At 43.6% G+C, this 19,594-nt stretch overlaps 1 protein-coding gene across 1 annotated transcript in view; it reads left to right on the top strand.

Annotated features, from left to right (window-relative positions):
• Positions 1–19,594, top strand: part of LOC311000849 (receptor-type tyrosine-protein phosphatase mu) — a gene marked incomplete at its 5' end in the record, with an annotated part of 166,989 nt that overhangs the window by 93,227 nt on the left and 54,168 nt on the right. Inside the window, 3 exons of the mRNA XM_083991711.1 lie at positions 8,137–8,410; positions 12,113–12,149; positions 15,214–15,349. Of these exons, the coding sequence (XP_083847837.1) occupies positions 8,137–8,410; positions 12,113–12,149; positions 15,214–15,349 (447 nt within the window). The remainder of the gene's footprint in view (positions 1–8,136; positions 8,411–12,112; positions 12,150–15,213; positions 15,350–19,594) is intronic.

The following is a 19,594-nucleotide window of genomic DNA, read 5'->3' as shown; positions in this document are numbered from 1 at the left end:
CCAAAGCGTTCAGGACCTGGAGCCCTGGAAAGTGAGTGAACATAGCTGATCCAGTCAAACGATTGAAGAGTTTTGCATTTCGTCCACCAACGACTTGAAATTTGACACCGGAGGTAGATCGAGATGTGTGCTGCTGCTGCTCATGTTGCAAGACTAGCCGTCACTTCTGTGCAGCGGTGGGTAGCTCATTTCGGAATTGAATACTTTAGGAAATCAGTTTTAAAGCCCCTATGAAACAGGGATTTGACAAGGGAGAACACACAGCACTACAGAGTGCAGCAGCATGAAGCTTGATTTGATAAGGCAGTCTTGCACGCTGATTGGGTTTGGGAGGTAATAGAGATCCAGACATTTGAGTTTCAAACAGCAGCTGTTTTGCTGTAATACAGGAAAGGGGTGCGCGCTGGAAGATGACACGATAGTGCTGGTTCATTTGAAGAAAAAAAAAGAAGGAAAAAAAAAAAAAAGCAAGACATAACAGACAACAAATGTCCGTTTCACTTGTGCGCCCTGCGGTCATGCTGAAGTCAAATCATATTTCAGACAGATCTGGGCAGACGTTGTCACTGCTGAGGGAGGCAGTCAATTTGTCATATTTGTGTAATTGCTAATCAGTATAACATTTCCAACTTGGATTTGGCTTCTAATCTCTGGGGACGACACGCGTAGCCGGGAACAGTTTTTACCAGAGGGGACACTGTTCCTTTAAGAGGATTAGTGAACTGTCTATCAGTCATGTCGCGTTAAACTAATGTTTGCAATGGCCCCCTCGTCAGGGCCAGAATACGCCTCCTCACTCCGTAGCATCGAAATAAATGTTTACATGCTTCTGCAGAAAATAAACGATTCGAGATGCTTTTCCTTATCATTCAAACCACCAAATCAGCCCCTTCTCTCTCTCTCTCTCTCTTCCTGCCGTAACCTTTGCCTTGAGCGCAACTCGCACACATGTACGTAAACAGCAGAAGCTATAAAATACAGCAGTTTTGTAGCCTTTTAAGTATCATGTTGAGGAAACTGGAGTTCCAGTGGCGCTGCTTCCCTGTAGCATCAGATTATCTGTGCTCAACCACGGCCTGAAATCAGTTAAGTGATTCTCTACAGTTCTAAAATAAGCACTAACTTTCTTTGATCACGGCATAGCAAACGCTAATAGCTGTGCCTAAACGTGACACAACTCAATGCTTTTTACGATTTAATGGCAACTGTAATCTATGGCGCCTTCTAATTTGTTTGCTTTATAGCTCCATGGACACCGGGGAAATATAAAGAGCAAGAGGGGTAGAGGCTAGGAGGAAGGATGCTGGGTCAGGAGAAGTGTGTTACTTACAACCGCTCTTAAATCAGACATATAGGCATATAGAGCCAACCGATTAGCATTAGAGAGAGAGAGAGAGGGAGAGGGAGGGAGAGAAGGGAGACAGTGATTGAAATGCTCCCCATACCCCTTCCCTCATCTGCTCAAACAGCCTGCAGTCCTCCCCCTATCAGCCCACATGAAAAATAAATCTGAGTTTCAGGTCACAATCCAGTCGATTCCGAGTCAATCCGCCATAATTGGTTGGCGTCACATGGCGGCAGAGCTGAAATCTATCGGGCAGCGAGGCTGGAGGAGGCCTAATTGGTGTCAGCTCAGGTTGCAGCGCTACTGCAGGAATACAGGTCTGCTCCGTCGGCCCCTCTGGCGGAGCACTTTTAACAGCTTACACCATTCGTACCGTGCAGCATCTGCCTTCATTCCTCTTTCTCTCCGTGTTTTCTCCATCATCATCTTCTCGGGCAGAGACGTTGAGGACTGCAGCAGCAGGGTGGTTGGTGGTGGTGGTGGTGGTGGTGGGGATTATGTTTGCCATTAAATGTTGTGCAGCTCAATACTTCTACTCCAATAGTTTCTGAAACAAACAATGTACTGTTTATGTCACTGTGTACATTGAACAGCTTGTATTGAAGGTTTTAAAGCCCTGTGATAAACTGGTGGACCTGCCCATAGATTAGATGGTCAATTACAATAGATATGATAACAATAGTACTACAATAGATTAAACTAACACTAACAACATTTGGAGACTGTTTACATTAATTCCACATTAAACAACAACATTCAAAGCACAGATTTATGCATTGATAATAATGATAATATACTATAGCACAGCTTGAATATTTTTTGTATACTTTCCCATCGCATCTTAAGGTTATTCATATAATATGGTATAATGTCTAATAATATTTCATCGTGATTAATTGCATGTGTGCATAGTTGATTGCAATTCATTTCAAATGAACCATACATTTTTTAATTAAAGGGACAACGAGGAGTTTTGGAAAAGCGAGGCGTTTTCACACTACATTTATGAGCCTCCGCGTGCACCGTGAAATTCTTTGACCGGCGCGAGACGGACTCATGTTTTCATTCATCAAGAATTAAAGTCAGAGGTTGGAAGACGATCACATACCGTCGTAGTTCCGACCATAAACGGCGATTCGGCGGCGTTATTCTCATAACTCGCCGCGAAACCGAAAGTAAAAAACGCTGGTCGGCTCGACCAGCATTTCCGCCACCACTAATAATAACAAAATAACGATAAGAGAGAAACCGATATATTTATCGAAAATGGGCCCATTAACATGTGTGGGTAACGTAGATTCATCACATTAACGTGAGACTTTTTTATAACCAAATAGAAACTCCTCGTTGTCCCTTTAAGGCTAGATAAACTCTCACTCATTTCACAGCGACAGTAACTGCCAATAATCTTGTTTGTGTCGGTCGGGTTTAGGTGACTATTTGTACCTGTAGGTATATAACTTGACAGGTTTTTGTAGCTGAATTTCCAACTTAAACTGTCGTTGACTCGTTGTCTATTGCAGCGCCATCTGAGTGCTAACTGTTTAGTTTGCGACTACGGGCGGATTCATTTCCTGAAACGTATTCAGAAACTATTGCTCGAGCCAATGGCCATTATAACAGAAGATGTGTTAAAGGGATAGTTCAACATTTTGGCAAATTGGCCCATTGCCATAATCGCTATAGTCATAGCAGTAGGTTCGTTACCTTTAATTGTCGGTGTAAGATATTTTTAGAACGGCCGAGCAGAGCCGGCAGGCTGCTCAGAGCTATGCTATGGAGGCTAAGGGAATTTCTTGGTTTCCCTCATCAAATACACAACCCAACAACTCCAAAAGGCTGTTGTGGACAAGTTGTGAGCTGCACAATCACCACACTATGAGATAATAATGGAACGTTACGCGACAGAGTTGTTTTAGAGGTAAATTCATGCAAAACCGCTGATGCACGTTGCGTTCAGGGACAGTTTTTCAGTAAGCAGACTCTGTATTTACCCTGTATTTACCTCGAAAACGGCTCCGTTTCGTAACATTCCATTATTATCTCATAGCGTGGTGATTGTGCAGGTCACAACTTGTCCACGACAGCGTTTTGGAGTTTTGGGATTTTGTATTTGATGAGTTTGATGAGGGAAACCAAGAAATCCCATGAGCCTCCGTAGCGTAGCTCTGAGCAGCCTGCCGCTCCGCTCCTCCGTTCTAAAAATAGCTTACACCAACAAATAAAGGTAACGAACCTACTGCTATGACTATAGCGATTATGGCAATGGGCCAATTTGCCAAAATGTTGAACTATCCCTTTAACTGCACATCCAAAAAGAAATGGTGGCATGAAGAGGACTTAGCATCAACCTAGACAGCTCTATTGCTAATACTTATACATTTTAAGCAGTTTAAATTCACAGTATTCCTACACTTGGTTCTGTTACTCATCTGAATCCTTCCTCTGTCACTAGATAATCATCATCAATATGAATGTGAGTATTGTATCCTCCGATTCTCTGGCTCCTATCAGATCAAATCAAGCAGCAGCTACCAGGGAGTTTTGTTCTTGCTATGAAGCCGTGGTCGTTCATCTGTTGTTTTGTTGTTATTCTGCTGCTCATTCGTGTCAAATTAAATCAAGAATATGACTAAATCACTCTGGTCTGTCAAAATGACTCATACTGTAAATTGTGAACTCGGCATGAGGTGACAAGGTGTCAGCTGCTCAAAGGCACATTAACATGACAGCAGTAATTATGGAAAAATAAAGGAATCGATGCATTTTCAAATCATGAGTCAAGTTTAGCATTTTCTAAGCAGCAGCCAGGAGGAGGTGAAAACAGTATATTTCCCAGACGCCGAGGAATGGTGGCCCTTTAATATTTTATAAGCATACAGCAACTTACTGCTGAAAAATACTTGTGAAAACCAGTAAAGTAGATATTACAGTCTCTATCACTTCCAAAGATGAGCAAAACACTTTTTTATTAAATTGCAAATTTATTGTGCGCAAGTTTTTTAAGTTTTCGTTGCTGCAGTAAATATTCTGCAGAAGCGCAGCAGTGGTTTAGATTTCCACATTACAAGAGCTCTTACCCTTGGAGCCTCATCGCCGTTGGCACTTGGTATTTTGCCTGAGGAAAGGAAACCAGGCCCATTCATACTGTGTCTGTCATTAAGTCATGGCACAGCCACATCATCATATCATAAGGAGCCACCCGCGGGGAGCCGGCTTTTGTTTTTATTTCACTATCTGCAGATTGATTTGGAATATAAAGTACCAATATGGGCAAGATGCGAGTGCGGCGAACGTTTCTGCAGCAAAGTGAAAACAAAACAATTGTTAGTCACTCTGTGTGTTATTGTGGCCACAAGTTATAGCAGATTGAATGGATTTATCAACTCTAGAAATATCTGCTGTCATTTTTTTTATCCTCGGTTTACATCCTCAAGTGATACTTATTGTCATACTCATGAAACCCGATGACATCAGACCTGCAGTGTTTTGGCTCGGGCCTCCTCGCTTGCCTCATCACTCATTTCTCTGCTGCTCTGGAGCTACTTAAGTGGCTCCCGTGCACCGTCTCCTCCTGCCCTTTGACCTCTGCTCTCAGTGGGGAACAGTAATTAAAGGCTGATTTCTCCTGCAGACTCTCCGCTGGATTAAATATTTCATCACCTCCCAACCCGGCGCTAAACAGGAGAGCTCTGAGGAATTGGGACACACCCAATGAGGAGCAAAGGGGGATTTTCTAATGACACTGCAAGCATCTTATGATAAACTATAGGGTTAAAGAGCATATGCTGTACACACAAGGGGGACAGTTAATCATCCAGTACCAACCGCAGGGAACAATTGATCATCTCTGGGGTTGTTTGTACTGCCACAGCACAGCTTAAGTGTACAGCCAATACACTGCAGATTTAACAGATAAAGTTTTTTTTTTTTTCTCCCACTTGTTGTTCTGATAATGTTTAATAAAAGCAAATGTTCAGGGTCATCCAGGCTCTATGTCCTGCCCGGCCTTGCCCACTCATTTTTATATTAGATGGTTATGAATGCTCCACAATGACTGGGAAATGGTTGTTTTTCAAAAAATAGATGAATAAACTGGCAAACAATTATTTTAAGGACACAGATTCACAAAGAGAGCAATGTACATGTGCGTGATTTAATTCATTTTCTTGCGCGGTATGGCCTTAGTTTGTCATCATCTATTTTTCCAGGTAATTTCCTGCAGACTTTGGTCATATTTTCCTAAATATTTAGTTGAACAAGGATTTATCCAATTTGGCACCAATGATGAGGGACATAGAGAACATGGTGGTTGCTATGTTAACAAATATCTGCTCATAATATTAGGTTTTTTAAGAGAAATCCAGGAAATCATGGAGTAGGTAAGGTCTCAAACTGATGTTAACATGCATTGGACATTCAAATCTTTATTTTTTTTTTCGATTAATCATCATAGCTTTGAACTGCCATACATTATACAGTAGATCCATGAGAGCATGAGTGATGCAGAGTGCATGGATCCTCATCATGAGCAGCACATCAAGCCCGTGTGCTCGGTCATGAGGGATGAGCTTGCCGAGTCATGTCAAACTCTGCTGCTCTAATAATATCTTGTACAGTAGCTGAGAACCTGAGGTGACCACAATAACAAATAAAAGTCCATCCATCACTATAAAAATGATTGAAGTATACATGAAACAAGCAAAAACTGGTCGTCTCATGCACGTGCATTAGGATTAGTGCTGCTTTGAACAATTTATCTTTTTATTTTTTTATTCTGAGGATCATGGAAAAGAAAATTGCTCCAAACACAACAATCATCTCTGCAGAACTGGGGCACCGGAGCATGTTGCATCGTAGTATTCATTCATTCCTTCATTCATTCCCTCACACGCTTCTTCATGCATTCGTTCAGCGAGCAGTGTAACTTCTGTGATAATAACTTGTTGTGTTTGCGACTCTTTTGGAGATGGAACACTAGTCCCCAATCATGGCTGCTTATTCTCCGTGGCAGCTGTAAACAGACTCTTTGTCACTCAGCGACTCAATAGATTTAACAGGTGGATGCGAGATGCATACTAACATGAACGCCTATAAGACAGTCAGTCTCCCCCTCCAGCTAAGTGGTCGGCTCGGAGACAATGTCATCTCTGTCAGAGGCACACAGAGGGCTGCAGTTTTGATCTAGCTAAACACAGGGCTCGGGCGGAGAGGAAATGGAAAGAGCCGTTAACCTTTTCAGTTGTTGAATAATGAAAAAAGCAAATAATGTCAGGCCCTGTCCCGCGTCCCTGCCCAGTTCTCCTGCACTGTAGTTTTGAGTTCATCCTGAAAACTGAATTTTTTATTTGTTAATTTAAGGAAGATAAGCTGCTCGTGACCTCAAGCGTTGACATGTACATTTATTTACCTTCGAGTGCAGCTCTAACAATCCATCTATTAGCTGCACCAGCACTTATCAATGCACATGGTTGCAGGGGGGCTGGAGCCAATCCCAGCTGACAGAGGGCGAGGGCAGGGTACACCTGGACAGGTCGCACACATAGAGACAAACAACACTCACACACTCTCACATTCACACCTTCGGTCAATTAGAGTCACCAATCAATGTAGTGTGCTTGTATTTGGACTGAAGTCCCAGAGAGAGAGAGAGAGAGAGAGAAGCCACACAGACACAGGGAGAACATGCAAACATGCCATAGACTGGGGATCGAACCCAGATCCGGTTAGACGACCATGCCGCTCCTGTTTTCTAACTTAAAGGGATGATTCAACATTTTGGCAAATTGGCCCACTGCCATAATCCCTATAGTCATAGCAGTAAGTTCGTTACCTTTAATTGTCGGTGCAAGCTATTTTTAGAACGGCCGAGCAGAGCCGTGAGCTGCTCAGAGCTACGCTATGGAGGCTCATGGGATTTTTTGGTTTCCCTCATCAAATTCAACAAATACACAATCCAACAACTCCAAAACGCTCTGGTGGACAAGTTGTGACCTGCACGTTCACCACGCTATGAGATAATAACAGAACGTTATGAGACAGAGTTGTTTTCAAGGTAAATTCATGCAAAACCATTGATGTGTGTTCCTGTCAGGGGCAGTTTTTCAGCAAGCAGTCTCTGTATTTGATTATGGCAATGGGCCAATTTGCCAAAATGTTGAACTATCCCTTTAAATTCACCAAAACGTGTTAAAAGGTCTCTCATGCATCAGACATAACATCAAAACAAGTGATTGGTTTTTAATGTTGTAACCCACAGCCATTCAGACCCTCAATGCACTTTATCTTTCTTTGGACTCATACATTTAAATTTAACCCTGCATAATTAATTATTTATTATTTATACACTTTGTTTGCATTTGTATCTGTGTGGGTGTATTCTTTTTATGTTTGAGGCACCTGTACCTGTCACATGGAGACCACCCGTTTCCTTGTTTTTGCACAATGACAATAAAGAGTCTATGTATCTATTTATTTTTGACTGATTTAAAACATGGATCTGTGGAAAAGAAATGAAACAACAAATTTAGTTTTAAATCAAATTACTAATGAGTCAGAACAACAGTCTTTTACTATCAAGACTGATTGGTGTTTATTAAATAGCATGATCATGATCATGTGTTGTATTAAATCTTAGTGCTTTGATTTCCTCCGCCTCACATCTAAATACAGATTAGTCTCTTTGCACACGTGCATTTCTGTGTCTGTTGTATAGAAACTAGAAACTCTGCCACCATTGGCAGCATGCGGGAGTCTGTTATATTAACTCTGTTTGTGTCCTGTGTCTGCAGCGCCTACCAGGTGGTGGTGGAGGAGGAACGTCCACGCAGGGCACGCGGCACAGCGGAGATCCTGCGCTGTTACCCGGTTCCCATCCACTTCCAGAACGCCACGCTGCTGAACTCGCAGTATTACTTCACTGCTCAGTTCCCCGCCGGCGGCATCCACTCGCCCCAGCCCTTCACGGTGGGGGACAACAAGACCTACAACGGCTACTGGAACGCCCCTCTGCTGCCCCAGAAGAGCTACAGCATCTATTACCAGGCTGTCAGCACCGCCAACGGGGTGGGTGTTCCTCAACTCTTCTTGTTTTGACTCAGAAGCTTCATCGTGGCTACAAATGAGAAAAATCTGTCCAGTCTGTGTTCAGTGTAGAAAATAACTCAATAACTCAAAATCAAATGTGTTGCTTTATACTTGATCTCCACTAAATTTCATTTTACTTTGTTGTATTTGTACTGTCAAACAAATGTAGTGGAGGAACTACACGTGTCTGACTTATTGTAAATGCATCTTACTTTTAAATGTTTATAGATTATTGAGGGTGAAGTTTGACCCGACAGATTGCCCAGACACGAGATCTCCTGAAAGTTTGCATGATCACCTTTTCCCTCCCATTATAGAGTCACTTGTGTTGTTGCCATTGTTACACCAGCTGCTCTTCTTATTGTATTTTCCATTTGGCTCATTTAGCTGCCATGTTTGTGAGCTGTAAAAGTACCCAACATCCAGTTGGTGATGGGTCTCGATCTGCTCGATCTCATCGGCTAAAGTGGGTGTTTCCATCAGAGGCAGTCAGATCTGAATGTGTAAATATATCAAACATGTATATTTATGATTTGATATCGGAGGCTCCAACATGATTTGGAGCACTGAATTAGTCGTATTAACATACTTCAACTTCAACTTCGACTTAAAAGAACTTTATTTTTCCATTAGGAACTTCAATAATGAAGAGCATCAGTGCATATTTAAACAGGATAAATACAAGATAAATACATATAGATAAATACAAATGTTAAGATGTTAAAAAATATGAAACAAATGTTAAAAAGAGACACACACACCCTAACTAGCATACACAAGCCAGACCAGATCAGCTGTTCAATAATCTGGTCGATGAAGGTACAAAACTAGTCATGGCTCTCTTGGTTTTAAAAATAAGGGATCTTCAAACACATAGGATCCAAGACAATGTAAGGGAGAAATGACGAAAAAACCCACCAGTGGCTTGTTCTCGTTCTCCGACTGCAGTTCTAGGCTACTGTGCAGACATTTGTGCAGTACAAGAACATTTTATACACTTGAGGATTACTTGGACAAATAATCATTTGCAAAAAGCCTGAAAATGGGCTCAAAATCTTCTTAATCAGGCCCCAAATCACACCCAACATGGTTGTGGTTGTGGAGACGGCCTCAGTGACACAGGGACTGAAGTGTAGAGAGTGAGTGCAGAGCTCCCTGACTCTCCACAGTAACTGAGCTCACAGACGCATGCACACAGCGGCGTGCGGCCTCTGGTAGACGTGTCAGTACTCCGGTGGCGGTGGTGGTGGTGCACCAACACCACCGCCACCAACACCACCGTCTGCACTCTTAAAGGGATAGTTCACCCAAAATTGAAATTGCACTCATTATCTACTCACCCTCATGTCGACTAAGGGCTGGGAGAAGTTTCAGAGTCCTCCGTAGCTTCTCTGAGTTACAGGGGGTCTCGGCGTAGCAGTGCACGTCCATATAACGGTTGCAAATGGACACCAACTGTCTTCATAACAAAAAGACACACCAAAAAACATCCAAATACCTCCATGCTGCTCGTATGTAATGTCCGTCTTGTATTGAAGCCCCGAAATGCGAAATTGGCCCGAAAAAAATGTAATAAGTCTATATTTCAAGCTTGTTTTGTAGCGGAAGCTTCTCGAAGCTCCTCTTCCCGGTTCATCAAATTTGGACGAACTGGGAAGAGGACAGACCCTGGTTCGTCCAAATTTGACGAACTGGGAAGAGGAGCTTCCGCTACAAACAAGCTTGAAAAATAGACTTATTTAATTTTTTTCGGGACAATTTCGCATTTCGGGGCTTCAATACAAGACAGACATTACATACGAGCAGCATGGAGGTATTTGGATGTTTTTTGGGGTGTCTTTTTGTTATGAAGACAGTTGGTGTCCATTTGCAACCGTTATATGGACAGTATGCACTGCTATGCCGAGACCCCCTGTAACTCAGAGAAGCCACGGAGGACTCTGAAACTTCTCCCAGCCCTCAGTCCACATGAGGGTGAGTAGATAATGAGTGCAATTTCAATTTTGGGTGAACTATCCCTTTAATAGGCTGCAGCAGCAGGGTCGAGCCTGGGATGTGCTGCTCTATGCAGTGACATGCTCTTTCCCTCCATTACCACGGGCCCCACCCCCCCACCCCCCTCTCTCTCCTCCTGCCTTTTCCAATGGAGCTTTATGCCAAATGCCAGACGAGGCTTTGATCAACGGCATTTAAGAGAGGCGGTCGACCCGGAGGCGGCTAAGTGTGGGAGGCAGGCGACAACAACAGGGTTACCGATCGCGCAGGTCGCAGCCTCTGTCATGGAGTGGCACTCGGCCGCGGCCCCTCCTCCCGCACAGACAGCTCAGCGGCCGCTTCGAGAGCTCCCACCGCCTGTGGTCCTGAATGAGAATCACCATAAACAGCCTCCTTGAGAAACACCGGCACGTCCTTAAGGAGGCAACAGGAGCGACACGCGAGGCAGGGCCCCCATGCAATTAGTGAGTTCTGCTCTTGAGAGTAAAAGCACCGGCGGTGTGAAACTTTCCTGGGGGGGCCGATGGGTGAGTGGTATGAATCGTGTTGATAATACTCTCCCTTGAACAAACAAAAAAAAAATGAAAGAGTCCCTGGTTGACACAGCATAAAGCTCCGTCTCAGTGATAGAGACATTATTTCCATACCCAGTGTTTTGATTTACAGTGGCCAAATGCATTCTCTTTCATTAAGCCATCACTGTCAATGGATAAAACTGCAAGCTTTAATTAATGTCTAATGATGTTGGAGTGCTTTGTTTGGGCCTCTTAAACAAAATTAGCACTTAGAGAAGGTGAGTGCCATCCATACCTCCTTTTCTTTCTTTTTTTTTTTTTTGATCCCTTTATTCAAATAAAAATCTAATATGACTTCTTGTAAAGCCGCTATGAACAAAAGGACCATCTGACAGCTTAAAAGCTGCAGTAATGGGAATGCACATGCACCCTGGATCACATTGAGCGCTGGATGTTTTGTTTTTTTTCTTCTCCTCCTCCTTTCTTCTCTTCATTATTGCCTCCCGTGGTCTCTAAACGCCGTCTCTCTCTCCCGTGTGTGTTGCTGCTCGCCGCTCGCCGCTCGATGGACGGCTCGGCCCGGGTCAAACACGGGGGCACGGCGCTCATGTCTTTTGTGTTGTGCTACTCACCGCCTCCCTGTTCCTGTCTGCGTCCTTTTTCCTGTTCACTAGACCATTGTTGACAAGAAACTTCTCTGACAACAGCACGAGACGCATATGTGTGTGTGTGTATCTGTGTGTCTGTGTGTGTGTGTGTGTGTTGTTGAAGGCTGAAACTCCATTACATATTCAGAAAGCCTCCCTGACGTGTCGTTTTGGAGCCCCGCATGCTGGGCTGGTGTCGCCTGTCACAGGGCTCTGGTTTCTCCACAGTGGCTGACCACCTTGAGCCGCAGGCAGCCGACAGATCGCTGTTGGCTGACAAATCAGCAGCTCAGCACCACTAATCTGTGCTATGGGCCCTCTCGCCTAACTGCGTTTTGTGTCACAGTCGTTGAGCTCAACACATGATAGGGGACAGCATGGAGCTGGTCGAGCTGTTTTTGTTGTAACCACGGGTTCTTAGATAGGTGTTGTTGTTGCCGCTGCAAGTGTGCCGATGCCTTTGTGTGTCTAACGTCTGTCTCCTTTTCTTTCCCTGTCTTCTTCATTTCTTGTCTTTGCAACAGGAGACCAAGATCGACTGTGTTCGAGTGGCCACCAAAGGTAGGACCGGATCAGACGGTGTGAATGAGGACGTTTCTAACATCAGCCGTGTTTTGATTTTCTGAGAACTTAACTTAACAAAATGAGCATGTTTCAGACCGAGAGTGTGAAACCCACGCATACTGACAACATAGCCTCACCCTTCATTGAATAAAACAGCAGAAACAGCTCTGACTTCACATGTAGTCGTCTTCAAGTAGTGGGTGATATGCTCTTCACGTGAACTTGGTCAATAGATTGATCAAGAACATGTGTTTTTCCATGACTGGGAGGCAGCGTGCGCGCCCACCGAGGTCTGTAGGTACTTAGCTATGCTGCCTGCGCATCCTGCTCCACACATTAGGGGTGATGAAGTCTAAGCACCATTGATCGGGGAGCAGAATTGATAAGGCCAGAGGGAGCCCTAGTCACACTCTGTTCTGAGCCGTGGGAGGTCCTGTCACACGCCCCAACAATCTCGTATATTGTGGAGTTTGCATGCAGCTCCGCTATGGATTTCTGCTGCGGACTTCCAGATATCTCCATCTGCATGGCTCGATAGCCCCGAGTCAAATAGCATATACGAGAAGTGGAAGGATCATAGGATCAATCTATCACCTGAAGGGACACATTTTTTTTATGCACCACATTAAGCCCACAGATGTAAAAGGAAAAAGTTGTGTGTGACTTAACTTGACTGAAGAGATGCTGTCTTAATACTGTAACAGTTGTCTTTCCTCTGCCTCAGTGTTGCATGATGATTGGTGTGGCTGTCTCTCTCTCTCTGTGTCTCTACCTACTGCATGCCATCCTGGATCCACTGACCCTACTCAGCTGCCATACTCGTGACTCAGCTCACAACGCCGTACATCCGCATCGCCCCGGCAGCCGGCGACAACCAACTAACAGGTCAGACCCTATATAGTCTCTCTCTGCATAGTCTAGCCTTGCGTCACCAGGCTCTTCAGAGAGGAGAAGAGCCTGGTGTCTGAATCACCAAATCCACCAAAGTAAAAGTGTTTCACCAACATAAAACTTATAAAATAGACAAAAAAACTTGTAATACAATAAAAGAAAAAGGTTAACTCAATGGCTCAGGGATTTTCTTGTAAATTATATTCCTTAGATTAAAAAGTTTCACCGCATTTTATTAGCTTGAGTCAACGGCCCCAGACTATGCATAGTCGTCGGTCTCTGACCATCTCAGTAGCTCCGCCCACAACCTGTGGCGGCCACACTGCTGATTCTTCTCAAGATGAAAACAAAAGCAGAAGATTATTGCATGTGTGTGTGATTTTTTTTTCTTTCTTTCTTTGTTTATTGTCTTGCTATTTGCATATAGTCAGTGAGATTGAATCAAAGCCTTTTGCAGACGTCGTCTTCCTACCTTCATCTTCTCAGCATTACCGGACATGAAAGACCTGTTTGAGGTGCAATTGTCATTTGATGTGTCAATGTTGGAGATTTCTGACAGGAGTTAATCCTCTTTCATGAATATTTCTCATTATTTCTGGGGGGAGATTAAGTGGTTGGTAGCTGTTGCGGTTGTGACAACTGTAAACACACAAAAAAAGGGGGATGCCGGAGTGCTCGCCGTGAAGATCTGGAGGATTTCCAGGAGCGCAGCGTCCCCCAACTATCAAAAAGTTTTCTCAGCTTTGAATGGAGGAATATTGAACACAGACCTCTGCACACTTTAATGTAGATTTGTCTCTGTAAGATTATCCTGTATCAGTATATTGAGACAAAACCAACTCCCATCAGTCTAGATTAGGGTTGTCACAAGAACTGATACTTCGGTACCAATTCGATGCCGACATGAAAAAAATAAATCGATACTTGCTTTTTTTCTGGTACCGTCATATACAACTTTTCCCTCGGCGAGCCGTGTCGATTCTTGCCAGTATATTTGGGGGCAGCCCTATTAAATTCTGTGCAAAAAGATGTTGAAGCACAGTTACGTTAAATACTTGACAGTTTGAAACAGTTTTCAATAAAGTAGTGAATTTAAAAGTACATGGGTTCTGTTTTTCTTTTTCTTTTTTTTTAATCGTGGTATCGAGAATCGTGGAAATTCACAGGTATTGGTATCGACTACTGAAATTCTGGTATCGTGACAACCCTAGTCCAGATGTGATTGTTAATGCGTCGCCACCACTCTGCCTTTAGGAAAAGAAACTAAACAAGAACATCTAAATAAATAAAGGTGTGACTGTTGATAGCGACACCACAGCGCAGGAACAATATGTCACCACCACCCTGGGATGGATATTTACCTTTTTTTTGATAGGGAGAGGAAATGGCAACGCCGAGGAGAGTGAAGGAAGCCCAGTCGAACAGATTTGTCTGACATAACAATTTATCATTCTAAATTTACCCCTGGTGACAAGGAATAATGGTGTTGTTGAGGTGGACAGTTGTGATTCCAGCAACGTCGTCTTCCTCAGAGTGCTTCTTATCACTTCTCAGGGAGCAGATGCTGTTAGAACAAGCTGCTCTGTTTTATCCCTCTCCCCCCTCGCCCCCCCCGTCCCTTTCTCTCTTCTTTTCTCTCGTTGTTGGGCTATCTCCGCCAGAGCTGATATTTAATGTTTTAGTTATTTCAGGCTTTTTTATCTTCCTGGGTATTATCTCCTCCGCTCTGCAACCTACATTTTTCTACAGCCCAGCAAACCATTTGCCCCAAACATGATTAACCAAGGGTAAAGATGGTGCAACACTTATCTCCCCGAGTGCAGCTCCATCCACAGAGCGCTGATGCCCACTAAGGACGGAGCTAAAGGTGGAGTCTGCGGGACAATAGGGAGTCTCTCTCGTGTTCAGAAATAAACATTACTCTGAGCCAATAAATGTGTATTGATATTCCCGGTCCACAGAATGCCACAGAATATCAGCGTATTGATTAATCAACCTCAGTCGTCCACACAGTCAGAATCAATAAGAGGAAATACTGAAAATATAGACGTCTTCTTCTTCCTCTTCTTCAGCTGTTTGTTTCCTGCAGAACAATAGCAAACAGTCAAACAGCCTTAATTACTCTGTGCTCTGTTTGATCTTGTGATGTGTTTGTTGTGATGTTTTCCAGGAGCAGCCACTCACAAACCTGACGCGGTGGAGCCGGAGAAGCAAACCGACCACACGGTGAAGATCGCCGGGGTCATCGCCGGCATCCTCCTCTTCGTCATCATCTTCCTGGGAGTGGTGCTCCTCATGAAGAAAAGGTAAGCCTTTTTTCTCTTACTCGCTGAAATAAATCACTAAATTCACATTTGTGGAAGAGGAGGTTGAACTTTAGTCGCAGAGAGCTCACAAATATCCAGTTTTTCTGTTCTGTCACTTTGCACATTCCTCCCTCAAACGGTAGTATTGTCAGCGTCGTGGTAAATAATTAATTTGATTATGTTGATACGCCCCATTAAGGCTGTTTACAGCCATGAGATACAGTGTGCCATGAAAAATTAATCCCTTTCCACGGCGCCCTCAAACAAATGCGCAGCGCTTCAACGACATCGGAATGGGAATAGGAAAGAAATGTTTTTTGAGGCCTGTGGTATGGTGCTGAGGAAGAGGGGAGATAAGAAAGAAAATATGATGAAAGGCTCCAAAAGAAAAGAGGATGGCCGCGTAGCTGAAGGCTAAGTTTACATTAGCCCCGGACCCCATGCTGGAGAGAGGTGCTCTGTACATATCCCAGCAATCAGAGGAGCTAAAGCTCAGCAAATATCAACCCCCCGTTTGTCTACACCAAGGCTTGGAATAATACAGTGGCAGCTTCTGCAGAGGTTTTTTATTTATTTATATATCTATATATATTGTTGGGCACAAGGTCCTTTTAATATCTCGATTTTTCAAACACTAAGATAAAAAAGAAAAGAAGAAGTAAGTCTCAGTGTGTGTTAGCCGTACTTTACCATACTTTCTCCTTTTTTTTTTTTTTTAAATTTCCGATTGATTGTCTTGAAATGAAAAGTAAAGGTCAGTGCAGCAGATGAAGAGGTAGACGTAGCTGTGAGTGGGAAGGCTTAGTTGTGTACTAATAAGATCACTATGTTCCGTGTTTATTTTTGACAGTAATATATGATTCTTCATTTTCTGCAGCGGTGGGGGGTGGAGGGTGGAGGGGGGGGGCCTTGTCTGAGTAGCACAGCACAGCCATCAGTGGGTGGGTGCGAGGAATCGGCACGCACTAATGGAATTGTTTTCAATTAGCCTTAATCAAACCAGAGATGGAGATGACTTCATTGGTTGAATTTTCTCGTAATTTATTGTCACCAACAGGGAATCAGGAGTTGTGCGTAGACATTCAAACCGCTCATTAAGTTTCAGCCTCGCAGGTCAGATATGGTAATTTTTTTTATTTTTTTATATAGATGGATAGAATGATGCGTTCATAAGAGAAAGAAAGTGTAAGGAGGGGTGTAGGGGGACGCGGAGGGGGGGGGTTGTGTCTGATTGTCAATCTCATGGTGCAGACTAGCTCCATATGTATTTGATTAGAGTTCTTCGTGTCGTACATGTACTTTACTGAGCCCCCCCCCCCTCCTATACTCGCAAAAGCATGACATGACTCCAAGCGATCACCTTTTTCCCTCACGATCACTAGTTTACCTCCACGTATGCCACCATATCTGATTTTGTTCATTTCTACTCTTTTTTCAAACATTAATATATTTTTACTTTTTCTTTCCTTTTCATTCCATCCCCTCCCCCCTCCTCCACTGCTTAAATCCTACCACCACCCCACTCGGCAGAAGAACCTATCACTCCTACACTTACTACCTGTAAGTAACCACTTTGTGTAATGTTAGTGCCATGCTTCTTTCTCACCCACACGCTGTTTTTCCCATGCATGCAAAGAGCCATGTCATCCTCCTTCCCCGGCCAGAGCTATTACAGAGGCCCCAACTGTAATCTCTGCTGGGGGAAACCGGAGGAACACGCCACCGCGGTGCCATCTCTCCACGCGATGAGCGCATCACACTGTATGTCACATTGGCACGACTTCTGACGAAAAGCAGACAGACGCAGCTGCACCCCCACCAAATCTGAACTGTCAAGTGAGACGCAAGAAACACAGAAGCATGTTAGTTACTGCAGACGTAATTTCTGCAAGACTCTTTTTTTTTTTTTTTTTAAAGGGGGGGGGGGGTTTGTTTATCAAATGATGTACTAAACTGCCTTAATGATTGTACGGCTGCCAAACTCATCTTGTGAAAAGGAAAAAAAAAAAAAAAAATCAATGCAGCAAGCTACTGCATTTTTACTGAGTGTGAATTTTTCATTCGCCTCCAATGATTCCATCTCTGTTGACTTGTCAAAGTTAGATTTTTTTGAAGTGCCTATCACTGTGCATCTACGCTTTAGTTGTGCCCTGAACCTCAATGAGGTGGTTCAAGTGCACTCATGTATCACACTCTCTGCAAATGCCTAAAAAGAAAATATGCAATCAATAGCTGCGCAGCATTGACAGATTCACAGTTCAGTTATCGGTATTACGCTGAAAATTTAAAGCATGAGCTAACATGTTGACCCTACCAATCTGGCTCCATATGCATGTGGTAATTTCAAGTCTGTTTCTACCCCTGCTCCATCTTCTCACTATGTCATCAAACCACCTCACGCTCTCTCTCTCTTTCTATCTCTCCCTTGCTCTCTCTCTCTCTGCTTTTTTCTTCTTCTTTTTTTTCCCCGAGCATGTTTTTTTGGGTCTCTGCACGTCCATCCCATTGATTCTATGGTGATGGTGGAGTTGTGTCTTTAGCTGATAAGACGTTTGCATCACGTACCGACCAGGCTAATGTGATCACAGACTAGCCTCCTTTCTATTTAGATGTCTCCAACATCATAAAACAATAGCCGTGGCGCTTGCTTGTTTCGCTCTTAATATAACAGACGCCTTGCACATCACACCTCTGAATGGTAAAGAAGCTTATTCTGCAGCTCTGCCTTCTCCGCTGTAGCTCATAGGCTCCCTCTGTACGGTCTTTGTGAAGGATGCCAACTAATCTGTCTTGAGATGACTGTGATCAGAGGAGAGAATGGAGGCTGCCTCGCATCAAAGCACATCTTCGAATACACCTGGAGATAATACTACTCTGAATACTCAGCGTGTCACTCATATTAGATCACAGCTGTCTTGAATGGAAAGCCCGATGACTTAGAGGGGTGGTGTCATCAAAGCTGTGAACACACATTGGCCGAGCTCGGCAGGAAAAGAGGAGACAGTCGGTGAAATAATCAAAAATATTTTTTTTTTGTTATTTTAATTATTACATGTGTGTCAGAGAGAGTGTGTGTGAGTGTGTGTGCGTGTATGTGTGCAGCAGCTGCGACAGAAATGCATTAGGATGTAGTGTAGTTTTTGTAGCGGTGTAAAGCTGGCTCCAAAATAGACAGTGGGGAAAGAGCCCAATATCCTGTACACAAGTCAATACATTATCCCCCATTATGGCTGTTTTCTATTTTTCCATTAATGGGACATTCAGTTCCATGTTTCGGAGGCGTGCTTGCTTTGATTGACAGGGTTTCAGGTCGGATGTTCCAGCTCCGAACAAACAATCGACAGTAAGGTTTTGATTTGCAATAGTAGCCTCGGCAGCAGCCAGCCACGTCCACGCGTCTCCACAGTCTGATGTGTCAAAATGAATTGAGGGTTTTGCTGTTTAGATTTAAAAAGAAGGGAACCACAGAGCCGTAACTGTTGTGACTCCTCTCCAAAGCTGACAAGATAACTACATAATATACAGCTAGATAAGGATGAAGGATTAATGATCCTCCCCGTGTGGAAATGCGCCACGACAGCAGCAAATACTAATAGATAATAAAACACACTTTGGGAATATGGGGAGTAAATAAAACCGGAGAAGAAAAGGGGCAATCGCTGCAACAAGTCACACCGACCCCCTGGTTAACTGCTGTGATGGAAAATCTGCCACGGCCCTGTTACATTTTCATGCATGATGTCTGTTCATTTACATATTTATGAATGGCTAGAAGGAGTAATGCATTATTTCAACCGCTAGAATCCACTCCACAATGATTTTAAATGATGATTTGATTGATTCGTATTCACCTAGTCCTCCTCCACTGTAGCTGCTTGTTGCAGTTGTACGGATTCATCAGGCACAGTGCACATACATTGTTTCATATCAGAGGCGGTATATGTTATACTTGCCATCTAATTTGCACTTCTGTCATGTGTTGTCAGAGTAAATTGATTAAAAAACTCTGAGTGTAATGAAAACATTTCACCTGGAGGCATCAGGATATTCAATTCTAGGCCTGTACTGCCAAGTAAAAACCAAAATACTTTCCTGGGAGGTCACTAAGAGGTGGCATCAAGTTGTGCATCAAGTGATGCCACATTCAATAATAGAAAAAATCCCCATTCCTGACATTTTTCTCCCTCTATTTGTCCCTGGGATGGAATCACAGAGGCATGTCGGCTAATTTGGAAGTTCCCCGAC

This window comes from Trachurus trachurus, assembly GCF_905171665.1.
Source record: "Trachurus trachurus genome assembly, chromosome: 17".
NCBI classification, from domain to species: domain Eukaryota; kingdom Metazoa; phylum Chordata; class Actinopteri; order Carangiformes; family Carangidae; genus Trachurus; species Trachurus trachurus.
This window is presented reverse-complemented; position numbering and strand designations above follow the sequence as displayed.